Here is a 27,377-nt window from a genome sequence, read left to right as displayed (position 1 = left end):
GGTGGGGGCTGCACGGGACAAGCCTTGCCCTGCTCCCGCCTTGCTCAGGGGGCCTTGAGTGGACCCCCCACCTCACAGGGGTCCTGCCTCCCTCGGGGACCCCCACCCACAGGAGGCAGCCGGGCGCCCGCATGGGAAGCTCTGGAGGCAGCCCCCTCCCCCCAAAAAAAACAGGACGCAGGAGGGACGCTGCCCCTTTTACACAGGAGAGTCAAAGTGGACAGGACGCCCGCAGGGTGGGGGGCATGAGGCTGGTGGGCACTGCCCTGGGGTCGGGGGGGGGTGTGAAGTTCAGGCCAGTGAAGGGGGAACCGTCCGTTTACACCCAGGAGCAAAGCCCCCAAGAGTGTCTGCGGGAAGGGACCCCCGGTCCACCCTCAGGGTCTCCATCAGCAGCGCCCCCGTAAGCCCCTCACTCGGGACCCTCTCAGTGCAGGGGGCTCGAGGCAGGAGCCTGCTCAGTCCAGGCTAAGAGGCTGCCCAGAATAGGGGGTGTCTCCCAGGAAGGGCCGCAGCCCTGGGACTCTCAGCTAATCCACGGGCTTACAGAAAAGAGAGGGCTTCACTCTCCAGAGGGGGGAAACACACATATGCACAGACATGCATACATATACACGAATACACACGCACACATACAGGCACACACATGCATGTGCACATATACATACACACATATGTACACAGATATACATGCATATACACACATGCATACACACATGCACAGACACATGTGTGTGCACACACACATACACACAGAATTTGAGCTCTGGTCTCTTTCTGAGGTCCCTTGACCTCAATGATGAAGGGAACCAGAAAACCCTGCCCGGGGCCCCGGGGCTGTTGCCTCTGGCAGAAACGTGCCCCAGGCCCTGCGGCAGCGCAGGGTGGGGTGGGGGGCGGGTCCTGCAGTGTGGCCAGAGCGCTCTCCCGGACCACTGCAGGGGGTTTCCAGGACCCAGAGGGCGTTGGGGGACAACGGGTCCCTGAGCCCACAAGGTCAGGGTTGAGGGTCAGCGGCCGTTTGAGTGGGCGTGGGGGGCGTCTGAGAGGTGAGGCGGGAACCCCAGTAGGACTCGGGCACCTGTGCTCCCTCCCGGGCACGGGGGAGGGGACCCCGTGCATCTGAGCACAGACGCTCCCGGCCTGGAGCGGGGACACTCGTCAGGGACGGGACCCTTGGGGCAACACCAGCCGGGGGAGGCTGCGGTGGGCGGGCATGACGCAGACGCCCTCGGAGAACGGAGCTCCCCCCCCCCCCCCCGGGCGTGTGACATCTCCCCAGGAAGCCACTGGCCTCTGGTGCCTGTCCGAGCATGCAGGGGCGAGGGGTGGCGGGAGGAGGAGCCGTGCGGGGAGGGCTGCTGACGCGGAGCCTGAATTACTTTTTTAATTAGAAAGGCAAATAAGAGGCGTCCGGAGCGAGCGCTTTCTCTCACGCGGGCTTAAGCTGGATCAGCCGGTATTAGCGAAATCAGCTCCGGAACGCCCAGACGCCCGGCTCGGGGGAGGGCATGGGCTGCCGGGCAGGCAAGCGGCGAGATGCTCCCGCACTTAGAGCCGAAGAAAGATTTCAAGCATTTTCTCAAGGGGCCTCTGGGGAGCCTCCACCAGGTGCCAGTCCAGAGCGAAGCCCAGGGGAGCAGGAGCAGAGGGGAGCCAGAACTCTCTAGAACATTCTAGAAGTCTAGCAGGAGGGATTTGCCGCAGAGGAGACGGGGTCGGGACAGAAAGTAGGAGGGTGTGGGGGGCAAACGGCTGCCCCCGAAACAGAGCAGGGCTGAGAGTTGGGCCCCAGGGGCCTCCTTGAAAACAGGCAAAAGGGAACTGCAGATCGGGGGGTCATTGGCCCAACTGGCACACGCAAGTACACACATGAGCACACACAAGGACATACATGGACAAACACACATGAACACACATAAGAACACACATGAGCACGCACACACAAGAACACACATGTGCACACACATGAGCACACATAAGAACATACATCAAGCGCACACATAGGAGCACACACAAGAACACATATGAGCAAGCACATAGGAGCACACACAAGAACACACATGAGCATACACACAAGAACACACATGTGCACACACATGAGCACACATAAGAAGATACATCAAGCGCGCACATAGGAGCACACACAAGGACACACATGAGCAAGCACATAGGAGCACACACAAGAACACACACGAGCACACACAGGCAGAAGTGGGGGTCCGTCTACACCCGTGCCTGGGAAGGGGATCAAGAACCCCGGGATCTACTAGACACTGGCTGGAGACCGCTGCTGTTGAGCAGGTCCCTCACGACCCCTCGCCCCACGGCTCGCCTGGGGGTGCCTGTGGGGGACCCGCCCGGCCCCCCGAGAGCCTCACCTGCGTCTCCAGCTCCGTCACCTCCAGGTTGAGCTTGTTCAGGTGCTTGTTCACGAAGGTGATGAGGGACTGAGGGGAGATGGGACTGAGGCCCGAGCCCTCCGAGCGCCCCCGGGAGGGGGTTCTGGTCCAGACAGGGGCTGCCCCGGGACTGTCCCCCAAACTAGCAAAGCCACTGGCAGGCCGGCAGGGCCCCGGCGGTCAGGGGCGAGGAGACGGTGTCCAGCCGCTGGCCCTGCCTCGGGGGCGCTGGCCCCCAGACGTGGGTCTGTCCAGGTGTGTTTGCATGGCACAGCCGGCCCTGCTCGGGGCTGCTCCTGGCTCTGTGCTCGGGGACGTCTCCCCGAGGGACTCGGGGACCCAATGGGGTGCCGGGGACGTGGCCTGGCCAGTGCCCCTCCCGCTGGGCCACCTCTCTGGGTCCCCAGACGTCACTGTCAGAGCCCCCAAGAGGCTTGTGTCCCCCCGTCACATGCAGGCAGTGCCCCCCTGTCCTGCCCAGCCGCGGGGGCCACGTGTCAGTGTCGCCCAGTCCAGGAGGCGGGCGGCGTGGGCTGGGTGCCGGGAACAGCAGTCCCGCCCTCTTGCCGCCTAGGGCCAGGGGCCCCCGATCCCCCGTCGCACCCACAATGCCACCAAGTCGGGAATGAGCCACGGGTGAGCCTCCCTCTGGACACGCGTCCCACCCACGAGGCAGCCGGCGGCTCAGACCCTCCGCCCAGGACCAGAGACCCGTGTCCTGACGCCAGGGACGAGGGCCACAGCTCTGCGTGTGGACACGGGCCCGGCTGAGTCAGTGTGCCTGCGGCTCGGGCCCCTGTTCCGGGCGTCTGCCCTGGGCACGCTCTCCGGAGTCGGGCTCGGGTCTGCCGCTGTTACGGGGCGGGCGGGCTCGGAGGTCAGGAGTATCGGGAGGCAGGGAGGGCCGCAGGGGTTGAGCCCAGGCCAGCCTGGGGGTGGGGGTGGGGGGATTCGGACCCAGGAGCCGGCAGGGCTGGGGGCCTGGCCTCACCTTCTTCACCACGTTGAGCTTGTCCGGGGCGTGGTCGAACAGCGTGTCAAAGGCGTCCCTCTCTGCGCACAGCAGACATGGGGCTTGGTCACGGGCGCACACTCAGGGCCCGAGGAGCCGCCCGCCCCTCCCAGAGCTGCCCTCCCGCCCCCAGACGCCCCAACAGGGCAAGGTAACGGGAAGCGGCGTCCACACCGCAGGCTCTGGGCGGGGGGCTGCCCTCCGCCGCCTCCACACAGCCCCCCCTCCCCAGGCTGCCGTCCCCATGTGCCCCCCGCACTGCCCCATCCCCCCAAGCCCCCCGGCCGTGTCCTGGGTCCTGAGTCAGTTCCAGAATCTTCCCTCCAGCCCGCGGTGGGGTGGGGTGGGGTGGGGGTGGGGGGCTGCGTCCCCACAAAGCCAACATGAGAAGCTGCTGGTGCCGGCCGGGGAGGCAGGAGAGGGGGCTGCGGGAGGCAGGGGTCCGAGGTGCTCGCCGTGGGCCAATGCTCAGCCGTGGCCACAAGTGACCAGCCCGTCCCCGCTCCAGGGCCCAACCTCAGGCTGGGCAGCTGTCCTGGTGGGCCGTGTCGGGGGAGAGGAGAGACGGGGGGGACGCGTGCGTGCCCAGGCCGTGTCGGGGATTCCCGGGGCACCAGCAGGGCATGCTGATGGGTAAACTGAGGCAGCACCAGCGAGCAGTTTCCCGGAAGGCCGGCGCCCACGTGGGTTGGTGGCCAGCCGTGGGAGGCCCCGTGGACACTCTGTGTGGGTGGGCGACGCTCCAAGTGGGGTGCGTGGTCAGAGGGTCCTAGCGGCCCCCAGGAGCTCCGTGGCAGCAGGGGGGGGTCTCGTCACCCTCCGGACCCTCCACGCCCTCACAGAGGCCACAGAGGCTCCAGTTCTAGAATATTCTAGCTGCTTCCCTGGGCGCGAGGCGCCGGTCCTGGCACATGGGCTCGGGCCCACACACTGGGTGGGGGGAGTGGAGGGGCTCAGGAAGGAAACTGAGGCTCAGGCCAGGCTGTACAGGGCAGCAGGGGAGAAAGGGCACAAAAGGGCCCAGAAAGGGCTGAGACGGGGAGGGGGGCGGCGCTAAGGGCTGTGTCTGCAGGGGGAGGGGCAACAGGAAGGGCCATCCAGGAGCCCATGTGTCCCCCCTGACAGGGACACGGAGGGGACACGGAGGGGATGTGCAGGGCCGGGAGGAGGCCACAGCCCCGAGAAGGTCCGAGAATCACGAGTTGTTTTTTGTTGTTGTTTTTGGTTTTTCTTTTTTCCTTTTTGGGTCCCACCCAGCAATGCTCAGGGGTCACTCCTGGCTCTGCACTCAGGAATCACCCCTGGCAGTGCTCAGGGGACCCTATGGGATGCTGGGAATCGAACCCGGGTTGGCCGCGTGCAAGGCCAACACCCTCCCCGCTGTGCTATCGCTCCAGCCCCGCACACGAGGTTTTAAAGGTGGAAGAAATAAAAGTCTGTCGGGAGGAAGGTCCCAGGTCCAGCTGACCGTGACCCCCCAGCGGAAGCACGTCCCCCTCCTGTGTGTGCCCAGGGTCACCCTGCCCGCCCGAGGCCGACCGGGCTCCGGGGGATGCAGGGCAGCTAGACTTCCTCCTCGTCCCAGAGCTGTGGGTGCCCCCCGGGCAGCCCCGCCTGGCCCCCCCCACCTCAACCCCAGACCCGGGCCCAGGTACTCACCGAAACGGCCGGCCATCATCCTGCAGACAGGGAGGGGCGTCAGTGCAGCCACTGCGGCCACTGGCCCCTTCCCAGGAGCCCTCACCCCCACCCCACCAGCTGGGAGCCCCTGGGGCACTTTCTCCCATCTGCCCGCCCGGGGCCTCTCTGGGCCCACGCACGCGGCTCCCTCTGAGAGGGGTGTGGCCACGTGCCCCGGACCCTGGCACCCACACGCACGGCTGGTCGCCTGGTTCTTTGTTTGTTTCTTTGCTTTTTGGCTTTGGGGCCACACCCGGGAGATGCTCAGGGCTCCCTCCTGCCTGTGCACTCAGGAATCACTCCTGGCAGGGCCCGGGGGCCACATGGGATGCCGGGGGTCGGGGGCCGAACCCGGGTTGGCTTCATGCAAGGCAAGCGCCCTCCCCTCGGTGCTGTCCGGCCCTCCCTAGGCTTTTTTTTTTTTTTTTTTTGCTTTTTGGGTCACACCCAGCAATGCACAGGGGTCGCTCCTGGCTCATGCACTCAGGAATCACCCCTGGCGGTGCTCAGGGGACCATATGGGATGCTGGGAATTGAACCCGGGTCGACCGCGTGCAAGGCAAACGCCCTAGCCCCCTACCCGCTGTGCTATCGCTCCAGCCCCCCTCCCTAGGCTTTTGGAAGGGCTGCCCACGGCCATTCCTTCTGCCACGGCCGGGCCTGGCGGTCAGGGTCCGGGTGGGGGCCCGGGGGGCTCGAGCGGCTAGAGGGGGGCACTCACTCGGTGCTGGTGGTCAGCTCCTCAGTGATGTGGCTGGAATGCAGCAGCCCTTCCCGCTTCTGCGGAGGGAGGAGGGTGAGGCCCCCCAGCCCCCGCCCTCCCCGCCTCCGTCCACCCCTTCGTGCAGGGCAGCCCCCAGCCCTGCCGTGCCTCGGAAGGTCCGGGTGGCCCAGCGCCCACGGGCGGGCAGGCTAAGGGGCCGGGACCAGCCTGCAGGACGCCTCGCCCCACCCAGGGCAGAAGTAAAAATATTTTCTTTTAATGCGCAAAGTGGGGCTGGAGCCAGCTCGGAGAGTGGGTTCTGAGCACTCTCCTCAGAGCTGCCCCCAGCACTGCTGAGCTGGGCCCTAGGGGCTCCCGGTAAATAGCAGGGGAGCAGCCCTGGGGGCGCCCACCTCACGCACACCCACCCCACAGAGCAGCACACACGGCTGAGTCCCCACAGCCACTCCCCCAGTATGCAGAGATGGAGCCGAGGACCACAGCTCTCGTGACAGAGCTGCCCCCAGGCCCTAGCCAGCAGGGAGTGACCCTAAGCACAGAGCCAGAAGTCAGCCCTGAGCACAGAGCCAGGAGTCACACCAAGCACAGAGTCAGGAGTCATCCCTGAGCACAGAGTTGGGAGTCTACCCCGAGCACTGTGCTGGGTGTCAGCCCTGAGCACAGAGACAGGAGTCAGCCATGAGCACAGAGCCAGGATTCAGCCCCGAGCACAGAGCCAGGAATCAGCCCCGAGTACAGAGACAGGAGTCAGCCATGAGCACAGAGTCAGGAGTCAGCCCCAAGCACAGAGATAGGAGTCACGTCGAGCACAGAGCCAGGATTCAGCCCCAAGCACAGAGCCAGGAATCAGCCCCGAGCACAGAGCCAGGAGTCAGCCCTGAGCACAGAGACAGGAGTGAGCCCTGAGCACTGCCGGGTGTGGCCCCCCAAAATAAACAAACCAAGCCCAGCGGAGTGACCTCCACCCTGTGATGGGGGCACCTCTCTCCGCACTGGGAGCTGAGCGACGGTCCCCTGCACCTCCCTCGCCCTGTGCCCAGGGAGGAGGGGCCTGGCCGGGGCAGGGCTGCTGGCCATGGTCACTCACCCGCACAACCACCACCTGCACAGACACATGCTCGGGGAGGCGGATAGGTGCCCGGAAGTGCGTGGCCAGCGAGAGGAGCAGCTGCAGGATGGACACCAGGTTCTTCCCGTGAATCACTGCGGGGAGAGACGCGGCTGCCGGCGGGCGGGCGGGCGGGGCCTGAGCCCCCAGCACCGCATCACAGGCCCCCGGGCAGCCATGGGCCACATGGGGGCCAGGGCCAGCAGATCCTGCTAACATCCACTGCAGGGGCCGACCACACACCCACGGACCATGAAAGGGGCCAGCCACACACCCACAGTCCACGAAAGGGGCCGGCCACACACCCACAGTCCACGAAAGGGGCCGGCCACACACCCACGGTCCACGAAAGGGGCCGGCCACACACTCAGGTCCACGAAAGGGGCCGGTCACACACCCACGGTCCACGAAAGGGGCCGGCCACACACCCACGGTCCACGAAAGGGGCCGGCCACACTCACGGTCCACAGTCCAGGGCAGGGGCCGGCCGTGGGGCCGCAGCAGCTCCTGCACGGCCTCCAGCACCGTCTGCAGCTTCTGCCTCTGGCCGACCTCGGACTGCGTCACCTCGGCCACATTCAGCTTGCAGTGGCCCAGCTTCTCTGCAAGGACGGGCCGGCGCGGTCAGCCGGGCCGGGGCCACACTGGGGGGCCGCGGGTCCCTCTCCCCACCCCCCACGTCCAGAGCAGCTGCCACACAACCCCCAGCCCTCCCGTCGTCCCTCCCCTCAGGGCACGGGCGAGCTCGTGCCAAGCCGGGGTCCCAGTCGAAGAAGGACTCGGGGCGGCGGGGGGGGGGGGGGGTACGGTGGGAGCCTGAGTGCCCGGGGGGGCGGAGACGCGTCAGGGAGTCAGAGCTGCGGGGCCCGGGGGCAGCTCCCCCGTGAGCCTGGTGGTTTCGGCGGGCAGGAAACACGAGAGCAGCAGAGCCGCCCCGTCTGTCCAAGCGGGATTTCGGGGGGACCTACCCATCCCCGCACCCCGAACCAGCAGGCACAGGCCTGGCGGTGTTTCAGCCGACAGTGTGCAGGGCGGCAGGAGACCCGTATGCACCCAATGGCACAGCAGCCACAGAAGGTTCCGGAAGGTTCCGGAAGGGTCCAGAAGTTCCCTCCCCCACCGCCTCCGAGCCCCAGGACAGAGTCAGGGAGCTGAGGCTCAGGGCGGTGACGCCCGATGACGCCCAGGGACGCCCAGTCTCCCAGGAGTGGGGCTCACCCAGAAGCTTCTGCAGCACCTGCCCGTCAAACAGGTCCTCGTCCAGCTGCTTCACGATGATCCGCTCCTCGGCCAGTACGTCGTTGACCCAGTCAATGAGCACCTGGGGGGCAGATGCCGGGCCCGTGAGTCGTGGGGGAGGGGAGCGTCGCGCCTCCACGGGGGGCTCCTGGGACCCCCCCTCCCCAAGGGATCCACGAAAGAGCCTGGCCCGAGCACTGTTCGCTGGAGCAGAGGAGGGGAGCGAGCGGGACATGGAGAGGGGGATGCAGTGGGACCCAAGGGTGCCCCGAGTGTGTGGGCCAGTGACAGAGAAGGGTCACTTCCGGCCAGCCAGCAAAGCCGTGTTGAGGGACACAGCCCCCAGCCGTGATGTAAGCGCTCAGGTGGGCGCACAGCGGCGGGACTCTGCACTGCAGACCCCATCTGGGGCCCCACGGGGCTGGTCACCGAGGGAGGGGCAGGGACACGCAGGATCAGCCCGACGGGGGGCGGGGGCGGGAGGGGGGACAAGACCCTTCCTGCAGAAGCCCAGGGCGGGGAGGCTCGAGGCCGGGGTCCAGGCTGGGGGTCCTGCGGGGAGCAGGGCTCAGGCTCAAAGGCCGACAGCGCGGGGCGCAGGGACACCGCCATAGACTGTCCCGGCCGCCCGCCGGCTCTGTGCCCGGAGCTTGCGGCTTTCGGGGAAGCCAGACCCCTTTCGCGTGTTTCCTTCCCCCGACGGTGGGCACGGCAGGAAAGAGACCCCGCCCCCTCGTCAGCCCAGCCAGCGCTGCCCCCAGACCAGCCCCGAGCCCCACCTCACTGTCCCTCGAGACGGGGGCCAGGGCTCAGCGGGGGGTACCTGACCGGCTCAGGGTGAGCTGGGGGGGGTCCTGCCGGTCTCCACCGAGAGGCTCCGGGCCCCAGGGAAGGGAGGCCAGAGGGGGAGGGGTCGGCAGGAGGACAGACAGGGAGCCGCACCCCTGCCTGGGTCTGTGGGCGCCCCCCGCCCTCCCCCGCCCATCCCCGGCTGCCCAGGCGACACTCGGGCTTCCCTGGGGGGACAGCAGCAGCCGCAGCTCTGCCACCTTTCTGGAGGGTTCCAGCCGCCTGCCCTGGCCCTGCCTGAGTGACAGGCCTCCCCCGGCTCGCAGGGCTGAGAGACGCGACTCACCCACGCCCGGCTCTGCACAGCGACAAGGCGGGTTTTCAGGAAGAGACAAAAGCCCTCGCAAGATGCACCGGGTCGCAGGAGCCACTAAGAGCCGCACATCCCGGCACGCCCGGGAGCCCACGGGCTGGCTGGGGGCATCAGGGCGCCGGGAGCCCCCTCGGGAAACACAGGCACCAGCTCTGGGCTGAGGCGCTTGGAGGAGAAACCCGGGCGACGGCGGCCGCGTTGACAGAGACCCTGGCGGGGGGCGGGGGGGGCCGCGGCCACGGTCCAGGGCTCCGGCTAACGCTGACGGGCCCCAGATTACCTGCCGGGCCCATTGTGGCACAGCCAAGTGGCTTCTCGCCTGGGTAAACTCGCAAGAAAGGCCGAGAAAAGGGGCCGCTAAGCCCCAAGCACGGGCCGGGAGGGGGCGCGAGGGGGAGGCCGCCAGGAGCTGAGCAACGCCTCTCTGCCAGCCACAGCCTCTGGGCCCGAGCGGCCCCTCTCAGGGCGCCCGCACCCCCCACGCTGCACACCTGCCCGTGTGGTCGGGCAACACCATCGCCCGGAGGGGCTGAGATGAGCTGCGAGGGCTCGGCCCCATGTGTGCGTGCTGGACACGGCACACACGCCCGGTCACGGCACACACGCCTGGTCATGGCACACATGCTTGGTTATAGCACACACACCTGGTCATGGCACACACGCCTGGACACGGCACACACATCTGGTCATGGCACACACGCTTGGTTATAGCACACATGCCTGCTCATGGCACACACGCCTGGTCATGGCACACGTGCCTGATCATGGCACATACATCTGGCCATGGCTCATATTCCTGGTCATGCACACATGCCTGGTCATGGCACACACGCCTGGTCACGGCACACATGCCTGGTCATGGCACACATGCTTGGTCACGGCTCACATGCCTGGTCACGGCACACACGCCAGGTCATGGCACACATGCCTGGTCACGGCACACATGCCTGGTCATGGCACACATGCCTGGTCATGGCACACACACCTGGTCACGGCACACATGCCTGATCACAGCTCACATGCCTGATCATGGCACATATATCTGGCCATGGCTCACATTCCTGGTCATGCACACATGCCTGGTCATGGCACACACACCTGGTCACGGCTCACACGCCTGGTCACGGCTCAGAGCCCGGTGCTCTGTGTGCAGGCAGAGGGATGCGGCCCCGCCTGTCACACCCCTGCCCCTCTCCTGCATCTCTGAGGAGCAAAGCGCCCGAGGCCCAGAGTGCCCCACCCCCCAGCCGCCCGCCTTACCTTGACCAGCTCCTTGAACTTGGGGTCCTCCCTGGAGACAGGGTCGATCATCCTGCGCTCCTCATTCTCCTCTGGGGTCGGAGCAGGGGGGTCAGGGTGCCGGGTGGGAGGTGGGGGGCATGTTACAGATGTGTCCCGCTTGGCAGCTTCCCTGAGCACGCCTGAACACGCGTGTGCAGGGCCCCTACAGGTCCTGCTTCTGGGTTTCCGAGAACCTGGTTTCTGAAAATCTGGGGCCTGAGAGCCAGAGGGGGTCCCTCCCGGGCAGGTCGCCCCCCCCCCCCGCCTCCAGAGAGCCTGCCCCTCCCAGGTCGCCCCCCCCTGAGAGCCCGCCCCTCCCGCGCCCACGGGCACACCAGTACCTAGCAGGGTGTCCTCAGGGTGGATGTCCGTCAGGGCCGGGGACAGCGGGGAGTTGATGGCGTTCTTGCCCTCCTCCTGCAGGTCGGCCACTGCGGGGCAGAGACAGGGACCGTGGGTGGGCGTGGAGCTGGGGACCCCCAAGCTGGCCGCCGGCAGTGAGGCAGGCAGAGCCGGCCCAGGGCTGAGGCGTCAGAGAGGCAGTAATGGGGCGCTGGCCAGCGGGGAGCAGACCCTGAGCGCAGACACGCTGCCCTGTCCCCTAGCACTGCCCTGTCCCCAGCCACCCACCTCCCGCCCCTCCTGCAGCCCCCGAGTGCATGAGCACGGAAGCTTCTGGGTGCCAGCGGGGTGGGAAGGTGAAGCTTTCATCTCCCTCGCTGCAGACAGAGCCGCGCCCTTGGGGGAGGGGCGGGGGAGCCCGGGGGTGCCCCTGCCAAGGCGCCAGCACCAAGTCCCCAGGGACAGAGCCCTGAGGCGGGGACACACCCAGGCTGCACACGAGATCCAGAACATTCCAGCCGGAAGCAGTGTAGACAGTGTCGGGGGTGGGTCCAGAATCGGGAGGGGGATGGTGAGGTCAGGGGGCTCGGGGACCACAGTGGGGGTGTGGCGCCCTCGGTGGCAGAACAGTCCCTTGATCCCCACACGGGTGCGAGAGACCCTCTGGGGTGTCGCCTCGCCGGGAAGCCCACCAGCCTCGCACCTCCTCATAGGGCTTTTATCCACCCGCCAGAACCAACCCAACCTGAGTCCAGGCTCCAGCCCTGAGACCTGACTCGCGGGGGGCAGGGGAGCACCTGTCACATTTGATCATCCCAACTCCCACCCTGGGCCACAAGCCTCCTCCCACCTTCTCCCCCGCACAGAAGCTCGGGAGTGAAAAATACCGGGACCGTTCCGGGCCACGCCCACACCCGCAGACCACACCCACGACCACACCACGGACAAACAGGCCACGCCCACAGGTGAATGTGCAGGCCACGCCCACCGGACCAGTCACAAGACCACGCCCATGGCCACGCCCATACATCATAGCCACGCCCATTGGGCACCGCAGGTCACGCCCACAGACACACATGCAGGCCACGCCCACAGGCCCATGCACACACTCACACATAACACTCCGCAATACCTTTAGCGACGGGCCAGGATGCCAGCAAAGATGGGGTGGTGGGGGGCCTGCAGGTGGGCTGGGGGCCCTTCCACTGGCCTCACAGGACAGGTTTTCCCAGAACACCAGGGCCCAGGAGGGCGGACAGGATGGCATGGTCGTAGCTGGGGTCGGGCTATACCCTCCTAACCAGCCCCCAGGACGCCGGCCTGCCCCACCCGCAGCCCCCCGCAGGGATGGTGGCGTGGGGGGGACCCCAGAAGGGGCCTCTCATAGGGGCAGGAGGCCAGAGGCACGTTGGGGGTCCACGAGGGAGTCCCTCCTGCTCACAGCCCACCACGCTGCCCCCCCACCCCTGACTGGCAGCTGGCGCCCGGGCGGAGGGGAGGGGGCAGCCACGGCAAAGCCCCGCTTGAACCTGAGCCCCCGGCCGCGCCTCGGCCGAGGCAGAGGTCTGCCTTTGATTCTTCTCTTTTTAATCTTCTTCTTTGTACGGTTCCATTTTTTTAAATTTATTTCTCTGCAGGCTCTTTCCACAAAAAAGGTTTTTCACGCGCTGCCTTTCCCGGCTCCTGGCATTCTAAGGAAAATCGCAGCCTTGAAAGCCGCTCCGGGCGGCCAGCCCAGGTCAGGGCGCAGGCAGGATCCGGAGAGAACAAAAGGCTGGGCCGGAGGGGTGCCGGCAGGCAGCAGCCCCGGGGGTCCCGCCGGAGGTGCGGCCCCGAGAGGATGAAAGGCCGAGGGGTGGGGGGCTCCCTTCTCTGACATTTCCCCAAGTGTGTCACCGGGGACCATGGGGGGCTCCAGCCGGCACCCCGCTTTCCGCACAAAAGACCGGGAGGGACACCCAAGCAGGCCGGCCCCAGAATGTCCCTGTGGACAGAACCAAACAGACCCCAGCACCTCCCTGTCTCATGCCCGTCCACCTGGGGGGGGTGGGCAGGAAGGCCTGGGCCGGCCCGACCACCTCCGTACACAGCCAGGGAACACCCCGAATCTCCGAGGGCTTCCCGGCAAGCAGGAAAAAATAAGGCATCCATCAGGAGTGCTCCTACGCCCGGCTCAGGACCCCTGCCCGGCTCCCCAGACTGAGGAAGGGGGTGCGGTCACCGGTGTGTGCTTCGGGCGCCCCCGGGGCCTCCCGGCGCCGAGGGTCTCTCTGCAGAAGTCATTATCCCTGAGTGATTAGCTCAGCCCCCGTGACGTCTTCCCGGAGCAGCGCCTCCAAAAATAAACCGCCCGGCGCAAACAGCTCGGCGGGTTCAGACACAGCAGTGGCCGGAGCAGGCGCGCAGACCTGGGGCGGCGGGGCAGGTGCAGGGGGGCGGGTGGGGGGGCACAGGAGGTCAGGGGCTGAGGAAGAGCCACAGGACACGGGTCTCTGGGAGAGTCAGCACGGATCCCCGGGCCCCAGGGGGAGTGTGTGGGCTCCAGGCTCCATCGCCGACATTTGGGGGGGTTGGAAGGTTCCGGCAGACACGGCAGGCCCTGCCGGGGGGCCACTGTCCCTGCTGACCAGGACACAGGAAGGACCACTCTCACGGGGGGTGGCCCTGCCCCGGGGACCCGCTCGTGGGAGGAAGAAAGCATGAAGACGTGCGAATTATGGGGTGGGCTCAGGGGGCACCATCAGGAGGAAATCTGTGTAGAGGCCGGCCCGGGCGTGGGGGCAGTGTGGTCAGGCTGAGGCCGGGCAGGACAGGCCCTGCATCACCGGCCACCGGGAAGGGACGGAAAGATGCCCCGTCCACGGTCTGCTGCGTAACCTGCCGGCAAAGCGCCTGGATCCAGCCTGACCTGAAGCTGAAGCCTCGCGTCCGGGCATCAGCCATGGCCTTTGGCTGTGCCCCCCGGCAGAGGGGCTGCCCCTGACGGCAGCATCTGGGCTCCGAGACCCTGGCCCCACACGGATACACCCCCCAGGCCCTGGCACCCACACGGCACAGACCTGCCCTGGGGCCTCCCCCCTCGGGGAGCACGGGGTCCCCACGGGGCACAAGGACACGGGATCCTCGTCAGAGCCTCAGCTAAGGACCTGCTGACCCACCCCGGCACCGAGGCCTGGACACCCAGCCAGGCAGTACATCCAAACCTGAGCTAATCCAGAAGCTTCCGGAAGCTTCTACAGGCCATGGGCCAGGAGTACAGCAGGCAGACGCCAAGGAGGCTGAATCCCGACGGCCACACACCAGCAACACCCCCCAAAAAAGCCCACCAGGGGGGCAGACGCGGCCAGCAGGCCGGGTGGGCGCCCCGTGGGGTCAGGGAAACTTGAGTCAGGGCTTCAAGGCACGTTCAGGGCGGGGGCGTGGCTCAAGGGCCTGCCTTGGGCCCCTGCTCTCAGCGGCCCACCCGCCCTGCTCGTGGCCGGCCAGGGTCCAGCCTGGCACCACCCCCGCTACCCGAGCCTGGAAATGACCCCAAGGCCCCAGCACCGGCCTGGCCGAGGGAGTCCCAGATCCACCCCGACACAGTCCCCTGAGCACTACACTGGGAGTCATCCTGGACACTGATGAGTGTGAACCTGAGACTCATGAACTGCCCCGGGCCCTGAGCGCTGCCCGCTGGGCTGGGCCTGCCCCCTTGGTGCGCCCAGCGAGCTGCTGGCCCCGCACTGCCCAGCCAGCCTCCCGGGGGCCTCGCCTGTGTCCATCTGCCCCAAGCCGGGCTCCCAGGAGGCCCTGCTGGTGGCTGGGCACCCCCGCGCCCCCAGCCCGGCCCTCAGTGAGAAGCTGTGGGGGTCCCAGAGCCCGACAGCCCTTGGCCGTGGGGTAGAGCACTGTGGCCTGGGGCAGCTGGGGGCGGGGCCGGGGGAGGCAGGTGCCCAGCCCCGTGTCTCCCCGCAGGGGTCTGCCCCCCGCGCTCTGCTGAGAAAGGAGGAGGCTGGAGGCCTGGCCCGCAGGTCCGGCTGGGCACGCGCTGGACGGCGCGGAAACCGCCCGGCGGATGGCGCCCTCTAGTGGCCACTCTCCGCCGCCGCCGGCGCACACATTGTCAGCAAGAGAGGCTGGAGTCGGGGGTGTCACCCGGGACTCAGACGTCCAGCACGCTCCTGGCCCACGGCTCCGCCCCTCGGGGCACGCGGGAGGGGCAGGGAGCCCCAGCCTGCGTCCACTTCCTTCCTGCGGGCGCGACCCCGCAGGCACCCCGGGGCTCCCCCCTCCCGGGGCTTCAAGAAATTCCTCCCTCGGCCACCCTCCCGGGGACTCCCCGACTCGGAGCCGGGGGGCGGGGGGGAGGATCGTTGCGCCAGGCGGGGACCCCCCAGGGCTCGCAGGGCCCTTCTTCTCTCTTGGCGCAGCCGCAGTGGCAGCAGGACAGATGACGGACAGACGGGCGGCGGGTTCAAAGCTCCGGCTCATTCTCCCGCACGGACAACCGCGAGGGCTAACTCGTCCCTCCGACCCCCGCGCCCCTGCTCCCGGGCGCCGGCCCCCGCCCCGAGAGCAGCGCAGACCCCCTCAGCCTGCCCCCCACACCGGCAGTTTTGGGGCCAGGGTAACAGAACGGCGGGGAAGGCGCTGGCCTTGGGGACCCGGGTTGGAGCCCCGGCTCCCCTAGGGTCCCTGAGCCCCAGCTGGAGTGGGCCCCGAGCACCCCCAGGAGTGGCCCCAAAACCAAAGTTAAAAAGTGCCCCTGACGGGGGTCCCCACACTCGGAGCACTCGGGGCCCTGCCCATCGCTGAGCCGCCCAGGAGGGGTCCGGCTGGGGCAGCTGGGGGCAGCCGAGATGACCGGGACCCACCGGGGGCCACTGCCCCTTGGCCTCCCGTCACCTTTTCCCCGGGGGCCGTGCAGGAAGGACGGACGGACAGGCAGGGACAGAGGGAGTGTCTGTCCCTGGGGAGAGCCCCAGGCGGGAGGGGGAGCCCCTCCGTACCCTGCAGGCAGCCCTGCGTCCCACCTCTCCCGGCCGTGAGCCCCCAGCCCCTCTCAGGCTGCCCCAGTCCCCACAGCAGCCCCCGCTCCTCTCCGGAGCCCCTGTCGGCCCCAGGACTCCCCCCGGCAGGCCGGGAGCCCGGAGAGCCAGCCCCAGCCCTGTGCTGTGCAACGGGGCGCTGGCTGCTTAACCCCTCTGGGCCTTGTGCCCCCCACCAGGAAGCGCCTCCCAAAGGAAAGAGAGGAGACAGGCCCCCGGGGGCACGGGCCAGTGCTCCGGAAGACAGACCCTCTGCCCCAGGGAAACCCAGCCGCACAGCCTGACCCCGAGGCCTCCAGAACCACACAGGCACCCGCCCCCCCCCCCCAGAGGCGACACCCCCTCTCGCCCACGTCCCAGCCCGGTGCTGGGCGGTCACCCCATTACACGCGCACGCACACACACACACGCGCACACAAACACACACACGCACACACATGCACACACACATGCCCCACACATACCACACATGCACACACGAAAAACACATGCACACACATGCCCCCACACATAAGCACACACATGCCCTCACACATACCACACATGCACACACGTAAAAACACATGCACACACATGCCCCCACACATAAGCACACACATGCCCTCACACATACCACACATGCACACACGTAAAAACACATGCACACACATGCCCCCACACATAAGCACACACATGCCCTCACACATACCACACATGCACACACGTAAAAACACATGCACACACGCGAAAACATGCACACACATGCATGCACACACATGCACGCACACACAAAAATATGCACACACACAGACGCACACATGATCCCACACAAACCACACGTGTGCACACACGTAAAAACATGCACACACACGCACACACATGCATGAACACATGCCCACATGTACACACACGCACACAAACACACCCCGCGCCCCAGGCCAGTGCCGGGGCACGGAGGGACAGACTCACTGGCGCGGGCGGCTGCGGGGAGCAGGGCGCGGGTCCTTGGGGGTTATAAGGGTGACAGGAGGGGCCGGCCCTGACTTGCAGTTCCCGCAGGGACGCCGGAGGCCGTCTCAGGCCGGGTGTCGCCAGCCGATAGGGCCGGGCTGACCACACGCTTTCCGTCCAGGGCAGGGGACGCGGGCGCCCGCTCCGGGTGGGGACTCGCTGTGGGGAGGGTCCCAGCAGCCCAGAGCCAGAGCACTGCCACCCCGTTTCCATGACAACCGCTCTCGGCCTGGCCCCTCCAGAACCACACGGAAAGTGGTGGTGGGGGGCACTGGGTACGGAGGAGCAAGGAGGGTCCCACCCACTTCCTGCCCGCCCTGGGGCGCTGCCCCCCCCACACACACCCCGTGTCCAGCCTGCGTCTGTGACTCAGGGTGGCCTCGAACCCATGAACGCACTCGGCGGCCCATGACGGACCCCCTGCCTGCTGCAGGGCGACCCCCTAAGGCCCACTCGGGGCGTGTGTTGGGGCGGCACCCGGCTGGGCCCCTCCAGCAGGGCCAGAGGCCCGGGGGCAGCAGAGCCCACGCTGGACAGAGCTGCCAGACCAAGGCGGGCCGAGGGGTCCCGGGTGGCTGGGACAGGCGCGTCCCCCTGGGTCGGGCTTCACCCCCGGGGGCTGCGGGGGACGCCCCTCAGGCCCCGCCCCCCCCGCCAGGCCATGCCTCTTTCTCGGGCTTCCAGCTCACGTGGCCCCAGAGCCGGGCGGGGGGAGCCCTCGGGGGCACCAGCACGGTGTGGACAGGGCAGCGGGGCCCGCCCCAGCCCCGCCCCCAACCCCGCCCCGCCCGCCCGGCCGGTCCCGCCCCAGCCCCGCCCCGCCCGGCCGGTCCCGCCCCACAGCCACGCGCCCCAGTGACGGTTCCCGCAAGGTCACACGCGCTCGGCTGCGGGGACACCCACACACCAACCCGGCCTTCCGGGACCCTCGCGCGCCTGCTCCCCTCCCCGACCCCCCTCGTGGCCCCGCCGAGGGTCCTGTCGAGATGGGCCGGCCGGGGGCGGCCACAGCACACAGGGGACGCGCGAGTCCAGCCAGCCACCCCTCCCCCCCCCCCCCCCCCCGCACACGGGCGTCCCGAGCACCGCCAAGGGCGAGCCCTGAGGGGGCCGGAGCGAGAGCACAGCGGGGAGGGCGTTGGCCTTGCACACAGCCGACCCGGGTTCGATTCCCAGCATCCCACAGGGTCCCCCGAGCACCGCCAGGAGTGATTCCCGAGTGCAGAGCCAGGAGTGGCCCCTGAGCATCGCCGGGTGTGACCCAAAAAGACAAAATCCCAAAAAACATCATGCCAGAACTTGGCCAGGGTGCCCCCCCGCCCCAGCAGCTAGCAGGGACCCCAGCCCACGGGGACACGTATCCTCAGCGCCCCACAGGGCCCCCCAGTCCGCGAGGCGTGATTCCCAAGCGCAGAGCCAGGAGTGGCCCCTGAGCACCTCCGGGTGCGGCAGAGTGACGGGTCGGGAACCGGGTGCGGGTCACCGGGGGCTGGTCGGGAAACGGGCGTCAGCCTCTTCCGGGCGCCCCTGGGCCCGGCCACGACAGCAAAGGGGCTTCTTGTTTGTTTGTTTGTTTGCTTGGGGGGCTCCCCCAGCAGTGCTCAGGGCTGACTCCTGGCGGGGCTGGGGGGGGCCTAGGGGGTGCCTGGGATTGAACCCGGTTGGGGGGGGCAGGCAGGCTCCCGCCCCGCGAGCCGTCTCTTGAACCTTCCACACTCGCAGGCCAGCCCAGTCCTGGGCTCTGGCCCGAGACAGGAGGGGCTGGTGTCTGGCCACACCCCGGGCCGTGGAGCACTGGCTGGGGAGCACTGCACTGGTCCTGACACCCGCTGGGGCGGCTGAGAGGTCTGGCTGGGCGCGCACAGACGCCCTCATGGAGACGCGCGGTGGGGGGGGGGCGGCACCAGCTCCCCCCAGCCCCGGCCCCTCCCCCCACGGCCCGCTGCTCCCATCAAGCCCGTGCGCCAATTATTCCTAGCAGCTGTGACTGTTCTACAGCCACTTCAAAGCGTTTCAGAACCAAATAATCCCATTATAAATGACTCGGTCGCCTCGTAAAGTCGCCCTGTGTCGTAACAAATATTCCTCGGGCTCCCGGGCCCGCGCCCCCCCGCCTGGCGCCGCGCACTTTCCAAGAAACGACTTACTTAGTTAATGATCACAAAGCCGCGGATTTAATTTACTCTGAAGTGTGTTTAATTTACCCACCGACGGAACGATTCCGCTCACGAGCTCCGCGCTGCTCTTGGGTTTTTCCGGGTTGAGAGGAGGGTGGGGGGAGAGGGAGGGAGAGAGAGGGAGAGAGGAGGAGAGAGAGAGAGGGAGGGAGGGTGAGAGAGAGAGGGGGGAGAGAGAGAGGGAGGGAGGGTGAGAGAGAGAGGGGGGAGAGAGAGAGGGAGAGAGGGGGAGAGAGGGAGAGAGAGAGGGAGAGGAGAGAGGAAGAGAGAGAGGGAGAGAGGAAGAGAGAGAGGGAGAGAGAGGGAGAGAGGAAGAGAGAGGAAAAGAGAGAGGGAGAGAGGAAGAGAGGGAGGGAGAGAGAGAGGGGAGAGAGAGGGAGAGAGAGAGGGAGAGAGAGAGGGAGAGAGAGAGGGAGAGAGAGGGAGAGAGGGAGAGAGAGAGAGGGAGAGAGAGGGAGAGGGAGGGAGAGAGGGAGAGAGGGAGAGAGAGGGAGAAAGGGAGAGAGGGAGAGAGAGAGGGAGAGGGAGAGAGAGGGACAGAGAAAGGGAGAGAGGGAAAGGGAGAGAGAGGGAGGGAGAGGGAGATAGAGAGAGGGAGAGAGGGAGAGAGGGAGAAACAAAGGAGGGAGAAGGAGAGAGGGAGACTGAACAAGATGCAGGTAGCAGGGGTTCCAGCAGGGGGCACTGCGGTGCCATGGTTGACTCCCGGCTCTGTGCTCGGGGCTCACTCCCGGCTCTGTGCTGGGGGTCACTCCTGGCAGTGCTCGGGGAGCACTTATAGAACCAGGGTCATCAGCGATCGAAGCCAGCGCCTCCCTGTTGTAGCTCTCGGCCCCCCACTCAGCCACAGTCGGACCCACCAACATCACTGAACCCTTTGTGGGACCCAGGTCCTGGCCACAAGGCCCTCAGGGGCCCAGCAGGACCCCTCCCCCTTCTCACGCGAGCCCCCACCCCTGGGGTCCCCCGTCCACGCTCTGCTCTGGACGGGCCCCAGGACCCAGGACACGAGGCCTTAGGGCAGCATCCGGGGGCCTGGCTCTGCCCTGGCCTCCAGCCCTGACATTCCGTGGCCCCGCCCCTCTAGTGGCCCCGCCCTCCAGTGGCCCCGCCCCTCCCTGCAGCCCTGAGCACGCATCCCTGCACGCCCCCCCCCAGCCCTGCGTGGACAGCACCCCCCCCCAGGCAAAGGCCCGGGAAGCTGCACGGAACATTCTGGAAGCTGCGTGCAGCCAAGCTGGGCGCTCCTTCGTCGCCTGCAGCACTCACGGGCTTTCCCGGCCTGGACCCCCCCAGCCCCGGCCCCCGGCCCGCCCGGGACTGCCCCTGCCTGGGTGCCGAGGGGGGCAGAGGCGGGCGAGGGGCTCAGGGCCCAGCTGTCCGGCTCCCCTGCGCCCTGTCGCCCCCCCCGCCTTCTCTGGGGGGCACCCGCTGGCCAGGCTGGCCGGGGCGGCAGGTGGACACTCTGTGCCTGTCTGTGGGCAGCAGCATCCCCGGGGTGGGGAGGCCACCACGAGGGGCCCCGACTCTGTCCACAGGCGTTTGGGGTGTCCCTGCTGGGCAGGGTCACCGGGGGTGGGCAGAGGGCAGGAGTGTGACGCATGGCCCCGCGCAGACCCCCGGCCCTGCACAGACCCCCGGCCCTGCACAGACCACCTCCACACACAGAGACCCCCCACAGAGACCCCCAGCCCTGCACAGACCCCCCACACATACAGAGACCCCCAGCCCTGCACAGACCCCCCCAAAGAGACCCCCCAGCCCCGACAGACCCCCCCCCACACAGAGACCCCCACAGAGACCCCCAGCCCTGCACAGAACCCCCCCCCAGAGACCCCCCACAGGGACCCCCAGCCCCGACAGACCCTGTCACTGCCCTGACCTCACTCCCCTCCCAAATATTCTTTAGCATTTTACCCCCGAAGGCCAGAGAGGCGCGTCCTGGGGGGACGCCAGACTCAGCAGCACCCAGGACGGACCCTCGCCCCTCGCTGCCCCCAGCCCTGCTTGCACTGATGGGGGTTTGAAGGGCCCACGCAGCCTCAGCCGCCCTGCTCCGAGCAAAAGGGGCCGCCGAGGGGACGCCACGGGAGGCACTCGCCCCCGTGTGCTGGACACAGCAGGACGGTGGCCAGCCCGGCCCTCGCCCCGGAGCCCCGTTCCTTGGCTGTAAGTCTGAAGGGAGGTGACGCTGCCGGCCGGACACACTGCCCCTGCCTGCCCATCCGCCCCTACCCGCCACCACCCACCCCCGCCCCATTACCATCCGCCCCTGCCCGCCCATCCACCCCTGCCCCGTCACCACCCACCCCTGCCCGCCCATCCACCCCTGCCCCGTCACCACCCACCCCTGCCCGCCCATCCACCCCTGACATGTCACCACCCACCCCTGCCCACCACCACCGGCCCCTGGGTCTCTCCTCCTACACTCTGGGCTGGGGGACGAAGCGGGCAGCACCCAGTTCCCAGGTGAGGCCGGAAGCGTGGGCCGATGAGTGCTGGCTGGCCGGGGCTACCCTGTCCCCCAACACTTGAGGGTTCGGATGATGCCGTTTCAGCACCGAGGACCCAAGCGCCGCCGCACACACAGCGAGGCCAGGCCGGGCATTCCCTCACAGAGTGGGACGGCAGGGTCCGGCCCGCAAGGGGGTGCACGGGGCCGACGGGGGCTCAGTGCACCAGCTGCCCGTGGAAGCCCCCGGAAAGAGCCATTTCTGAGCCACCTGCATGACTCAGAACCCGAGCCCGCCCCACGGCCCACCACGCCCATCTCTGCTCACACGCAAGCACCCCCCCCCAGCTCACCCCCTCGTGGGACCCTGCCTGGCGGGGTGAGAGCACAGGGGCTCTGGGGGGCTCGTGTCTGTGTGGCCGATCTGGAGACCCCCAAGCCGACGGACTCATTGCTCAGCTGTGACTGTGGATTTGCTTCTTGTTTTGTTTTGTTTTGCTTTTTGGGCCACACCTGGCGATGCTCAGGGGTTACTCCGGGGGGTGCTCGGGGGACCCTGTGGGATGCCGGGATCGCAGCCGGGCCGGCCAGGCACACGCCCTCCCCGCCGTGCTATCTCTCCGGACCGTTTGCTTCTTTTCTCTCCCCCTGCAGCCTTGCATGCTGCTCCGGGCCACACCCAGCAGTGCTCAGGGTCCACTCCCAGCTCTGTGCTCGGGCACCAGACCCAGGTAGAGTGGCCAAGCAAGGGAAGGTGCTCCTCTGGGGGCGGGGGGGGGCGCGCGTGTGAGCGGAGGTGGGCAAGTGGGCGTGGCGGGCCGCAATGCGGGGACGGCTCAGAAACGGCTCCTGTGGGAAGCTGGACTCTGCCCAGCCCAGGTACAGCCTGCACCAGCCTGCGCGTCGTGTTGCAGCCCTTATCAAGACCCAGACATCTGACCTTAACGGAAACTCCCCTCCGCCCCTCCCAGGCCACCACACCCCACCGCACCCAGAGGTGACCCTGCAGATTAGCCAGAGTGTCGTCCTTCCCGGGAAGGAACCAGCCTCGGGCTCCACGGTGCGCAGTGCTGTGGGGGTGCCCCCACCCCGCCCGGGCTCTGCCCAGGGCCCTCCGCGCTCCTCTGCCCGGCCCCGGTGAAGGGCAGCGGGCCGCCACGGACGTGCCCGAGTCCCCGGGCACCGTTCCAGAGCGCAGCGTGCGGTCAGCAGGGCTGTGCGTCCAGCTTAGGGCAGCACGGCTGCAGGACGAGGCCAGAAGACGCCCACAGAGCGGCCAGGCTGGGCTCTAGGGCGGCCAATGGACAGTCCACCTGCCACGGCCCCGCCTGCGTGTCACCACCCTGAGCCGTGAGTGGGGGCACCCCAAGGCCCTGCCCAGTGGCCAGTGACCATGGTGGCTCGAGGCCCTCCACCACCAGGAGGGGGCGCTCCCTGCCCGTCACCCTCCACCGCCAGGAGGGGGCGCTCCCGGCCCGTCACCCCCCACCGCCAGGAGGGGGCGCCCCCCGCCCATCACCCTCCACCACCAGGAGGGGGCGCCCCCGCCCATCACCCTCCACCGCCAGGAGGGGGCGCCCCTGCCCATCACCCTCCATCGCCAGGAGGGGGCGCTCCCGGCCCGTCACCCCCCCATGGCCAGGAGGGGACGCTCCCCGCCCGTCACCCCCCACCGCCAGGAGGGGGCGCTCCCCGCCCATCACCCCCCCATGGCCAGGAGGGGGCGCCCCCCACCCGTCACCCTCCACCGCCAGGAGGGGGCGCTCACTCGGCCACAGGAAAAGAAGCCCTGGGCTCAGAAATGCAGATTGGGGACCCCCTCCAGGGGATGGAGCCCCCCAGGCTCCAAGAAAGACACAGGGACTCGTGGGGATGGGCTCCTGCTGGAAGGGAGGAGCCGAGGTCTCTGCTTCTCCCCAGGCCCAGAGAAGCAGCTGGTGCCCCAGACCCCCTGGGCGAGCCCTCGGACCCCCGCAGACCCTGTGGGCGTGGGGAGGCGCGGCTAAAGCAGGGGACCCCTCTGTCTCCCGGGGGGGCCCTGGGCTTGGGAACTAGGGAGGAGCTGGCTGGGAGCTGCCCTCTGGCCCGCTCAGCCCCCAGGGGCGGGATCGCCAGGCAGCTCCCCGGCGCCCCCCCTTGCTCTTAGGAACATCCCCTGATTGTTTGGGGGTCCTCGGTTGGTTTGGGCCACGCTGGGCGCTGCACAGGACTTACTCCGGGCTCTGCACTCAGGGCTCACTCCTGGTTTGGGGGGACCACGTGGGGTGCCGGGGATCGAACCTGGCGCCATCCCTGCTGCACTATGGCTCTGCACACACACACATACACACGCACACACATGTGCTCATACACATGCATGCCCACACATGCCCACACACATGCACACACACATGCACACACATGCACTCGTGCACACATGCGCGCACACATACACACGCACACATGTGTGCACATACACACGCATGCCCACACACGCACACATATGCACGCATACACACACCGGCTTTAGCTATTGTGATGGGCGGGCAGGGAGCCGAGCACAGGAAACCTTCCCTTGCCCAGCTGGGCGGGCACCGAGGCTGCACCAGCCCCGAGGAATCTGTTCCCGGCCCGGCCACCCCCACCCACGCCGAGCCCCCGACCAGCTGCCGGAAAAAGGCCTGCGGAGTCCAAAAGGACCGACCCCACCCACCCGGCCCGGCCCCTGACTCTGGTGGGGCTAATGACGACACGCGTGGGGCCCGCGGCCACGATTAGGGTAAATAATCCAAGGAAACGTCTCAGACCCACACTGACACCCCCCCCCACACACGGCGAGCGGCTTCCCCTGGGCCAGACACAGGAAGCACAGCACAGAGACTTCCAGAACTTTCCATCCCCACCCCCACTTCCTCCCGACTGTCCACAGCCCAGAGCCGGGCAAAGTTGCCGGCGACCCAGACCCTCCCTGCCTGGGGGGCCCGAGGGGTACACACGATCGCACCCCGGGGGCTCGGCAGTCCCTGCGCACAATCTCTCACTCCAGGGCCCCAACTTCCTGCCCCCCAGCTGGTCCTGGGGCCGGGCCAGGAACCGCCAGGGCCTCAGAACCGGCCGAGTCAGAGGCTGGTGGTGGGATGGGGGCAGGCCAGGTGGGCTCCTGGAGGCAGGGCCACAGAGCAGGGCAGCCCTCGGAGAGGGAACTTGGGGACTTTGGGTCTTCCCCAGCCGGGGCCACACCCAGGAGCCGTCACACTTCCCCAGGTGGCGCCAGGCCTGGCGTGGCGTCCCCCGCGTCACCCCCCATCCCGCTGGGCCACGTGAGACAGAACTGGGGCCCCCAACAGCAGCCGGAACTCAGGACGGGCAGCCCCGGGCGGCATCCACTGCCCTGAGCCCCCCCCCCCCCCAGCATGGCCGGAAGCTGCCCTGTCTCGGCGGCTGTCCGGACACCCCCTCCCTCCGCCTTCCCATCCGGGACCCCAGGGGGGGCTGCCGGGGCCTGGCTCACGGCCCCCCACCCCACCCCACCCCGTCCCAGGACCTGCGCAAAGCGTCCCCCCCCCCCCGCACTCTGCTGAATCACACCCGCAACTAGAACCCCAGTTCTGGGCCGGGGCCACAGGGGCGTCCCAGCCCCGGCAGGGGGCTCCCCAGAGAGGCGGGGCCAGACTGCCAGCCCAGCGTCTCCCGAGTCCCTGGTCCCCGGGCAGGGACCCCTGCGCGCCCCAGTCCCAGCACTCGGGGGGGCTGACACGGCCCCAGGAGCACCCCCAGTCAGCCCCGCAGGGAAGCACAGGGACGCGGCCGGCCCCAGGCACTGGCCGGGCTGCACCTCCGGGGCCGGCTGCTCCGGGGGTCCTGTGGCCACTCCCGGCACCCGAGCCTCCCCCAGGAGCCATCCCCGGCCCCGGGTGCTGAGCTGCATCCCCCGGAGTAACCTCCAGGGCCGGGAGAAGCGGCACGTCCTCGCCCTGACGCCCCAGGCCCCTCACGCCTGCTGACAGTCGCTGGTCTGCACCCGAGGGGTCTGGAGGGCCACCGAGATGGAAGAGCGGGGGGGGGGGGGGGGGCGCGGGGGGAGCCACGGCCGGGAGGAAGGGTTTGCCGGGGTTGGGCACGGCGTGGGGAGCCCAGGACACACAGCGGCAAGAAACCAGGCAGGGCCGGGGCCGCAGCCCGGCGGGGAGGGCGTCGGCCTGGCACATGGCCGACCCGGGTTCGATTCCCAGCATCCCATAGGGTCCCCCGAGCACTGCCAAGAGTGATTCCTGAGCACAGAGCCAGGAGTAAGGCCTCAGCATTGTCGGGGGTGACCCAAAAAGCAAAGATAAAAGAAAAGGACTGAAAAGAGGCAGAAGACAGGACGCCAGCCCCCCCCGCCACCCCCCCTGCCATGGACAGACGCAGACGCTGCATGGCCGGCCCTAGGGACTCGAGAATCTCGGGACCCAGGGTCGGCTTGGGGGGCACAGGCTGCTTTGTGAGCACAAGGCTGTGAGTTCAAACCCCGGGGCTGCCCGCATGCACCAGGCAATCCCCGACCAGCACAGCCTGGAGGAGAGCGAGCACTGTGGTCACGAGGGTCCCGGGAACAGCCCCGGCAGGCGGGCCGAGGCCAGACCATCTCCCCAGCAGCCGCAACAGGAAGTCGGGGTGTGTGTGTGTGTGTGTGTGTGTGTGTGTGTGTGTGTGTGTGCGCGGCAAATAAAACTCCGGAAACAAGATCCGGGTAAAACCGCGTCCAGATCTGCGGCTCCCACTGTCCGCTCCTGGGAGGAGCTTCCGGCTTCCTTCCTCGGAGAGGAAACAGGCCATGGCAGCCCCCCCACCCCCGGCCACGGCCCCCTCCTGCCCAGAGCAGCCCCCCCACAGGAGCAGCGGGGCGCCCCTAGCTCCCTGCACCCAGGACCCCTCTGCAGGGCCAGCCTGGGAAGACCCGGCCAGGCTTTTCTGCGGGGATAGGGGACCTGCTCCCGCCCCCCGGGGCTCCCCCCACCGCCCGGGGGTCAGCCCCTCCTCCGTGATTAGCGTCCCGCGCCGCAAAGCACCCCCCAGGCAGAGGGGTTCCCTGAGACCTCCCCGTCCCTCACTCGCTGCCTGGAGCCCATCCTGGGGCACCCAGTCTCTGGCTCTGCACACGCCTGACCCCCGGGCATGTCCCCGGCCCCCCTCGCACCCTGGGGCGTCCCTGCACCTCCGGGCAGGCTCCAGCCCATCTGAGGGAGGGGGTGGCCGAGATGACAGCCTGCGGGGTCCTGGCAGCCTCCGCCCTCGGGTGCCATCACCGCCGTCCCTTCAGGGGACCCCGCGGGCGGCAGTGGACAAGGAGCCCAGCCCCCGTCCCCACGCCCGTGCCCAGCTCTTGGGTCCCCGGTGGCAGCCAGGTCCCCCCGGCCTGAGAACAGAGCCCAGAGGCCCAGCTCACGCCCCAAAGGGCCAGCCTCACCCTGCTGCCTGCCAGCCTGGCGTTGGGGGTCTCTGGCTCACGAGGATAAATCCCGACAGGCCCTCGCGCCCTCCCCTGCACCCCGCCCCGTGCACGGAAAGCCGGGCAGGACCTGGGACTGGCAGCAGGCGTGTGTCTGCAGAGTCCCACGGCCGCGGGGACCTGTGGAAACTGAGTCGCAGAAACTTCGGCTTCCTGGCGTTTGAGACACACACCCCGGGCACCGCCTTGGAGGCCTCCGCACAGAGGCTGTTGGAGTGTGTGGCTGCTCCTGCCACGGCACCTGCCACGGCAACGCCATAGCACCAGCCATAGCACCTGCCACGGCACAGGCCACGGCACCTGCCTTC

At 68.1% G+C, this 27,377-nt stretch overlaps 1 protein-coding gene across 1 annotated transcript in view; it reads right to left on the bottom strand.

Annotated features, from left to right (window-relative positions):
• PARVB (parvin beta) overlaps positions 1–27,377 on the bottom strand; it is a 31,510-nt gene that overhangs the window by 3,359 nt on the left and 774 nt on the right. Inside the window, exons 2-10 of the mRNA XM_004610566.2 lie at positions 10,950–11,039; positions 10,588–10,658; positions 8,145–8,247; positions 7,388–7,528; positions 6,906–7,021; positions 5,816–5,874; positions 5,074–5,093; positions 3,394–3,455; positions 2,382–2,450 (exon numbers count right to left, since the gene is read on the bottom strand). Of these exons, the coding sequence (XP_004610623.2) occupies positions 2,382–2,450; positions 3,394–3,455; positions 5,074–5,093; positions 5,816–5,874; positions 6,906–7,021; positions 7,388–7,528; positions 8,145–8,247; positions 10,588–10,658; positions 10,950–11,039 (731 nt within the window). The remainder of the gene's footprint in view (positions 1–2,381; positions 2,451–3,393; positions 3,456–5,073; positions 5,094–5,815; positions 5,875–6,905; positions 7,022–7,387; positions 7,529–8,144; positions 8,248–10,587; positions 10,659–10,949; positions 11,040–27,377) is intronic.

This window comes from Sorex araneus, chromosome 6, assembly GCF_027595985.1.
Source record: "Sorex araneus isolate mSorAra2 chromosome 6, mSorAra2.pri, whole genome shotgun sequence".
NCBI lineage: Eukaryota > Metazoa > Chordata > Mammalia > Eulipotyphla > Soricidae > Sorex > Sorex araneus.
This window is presented reverse-complemented; position numbering and strand designations above follow the sequence as displayed.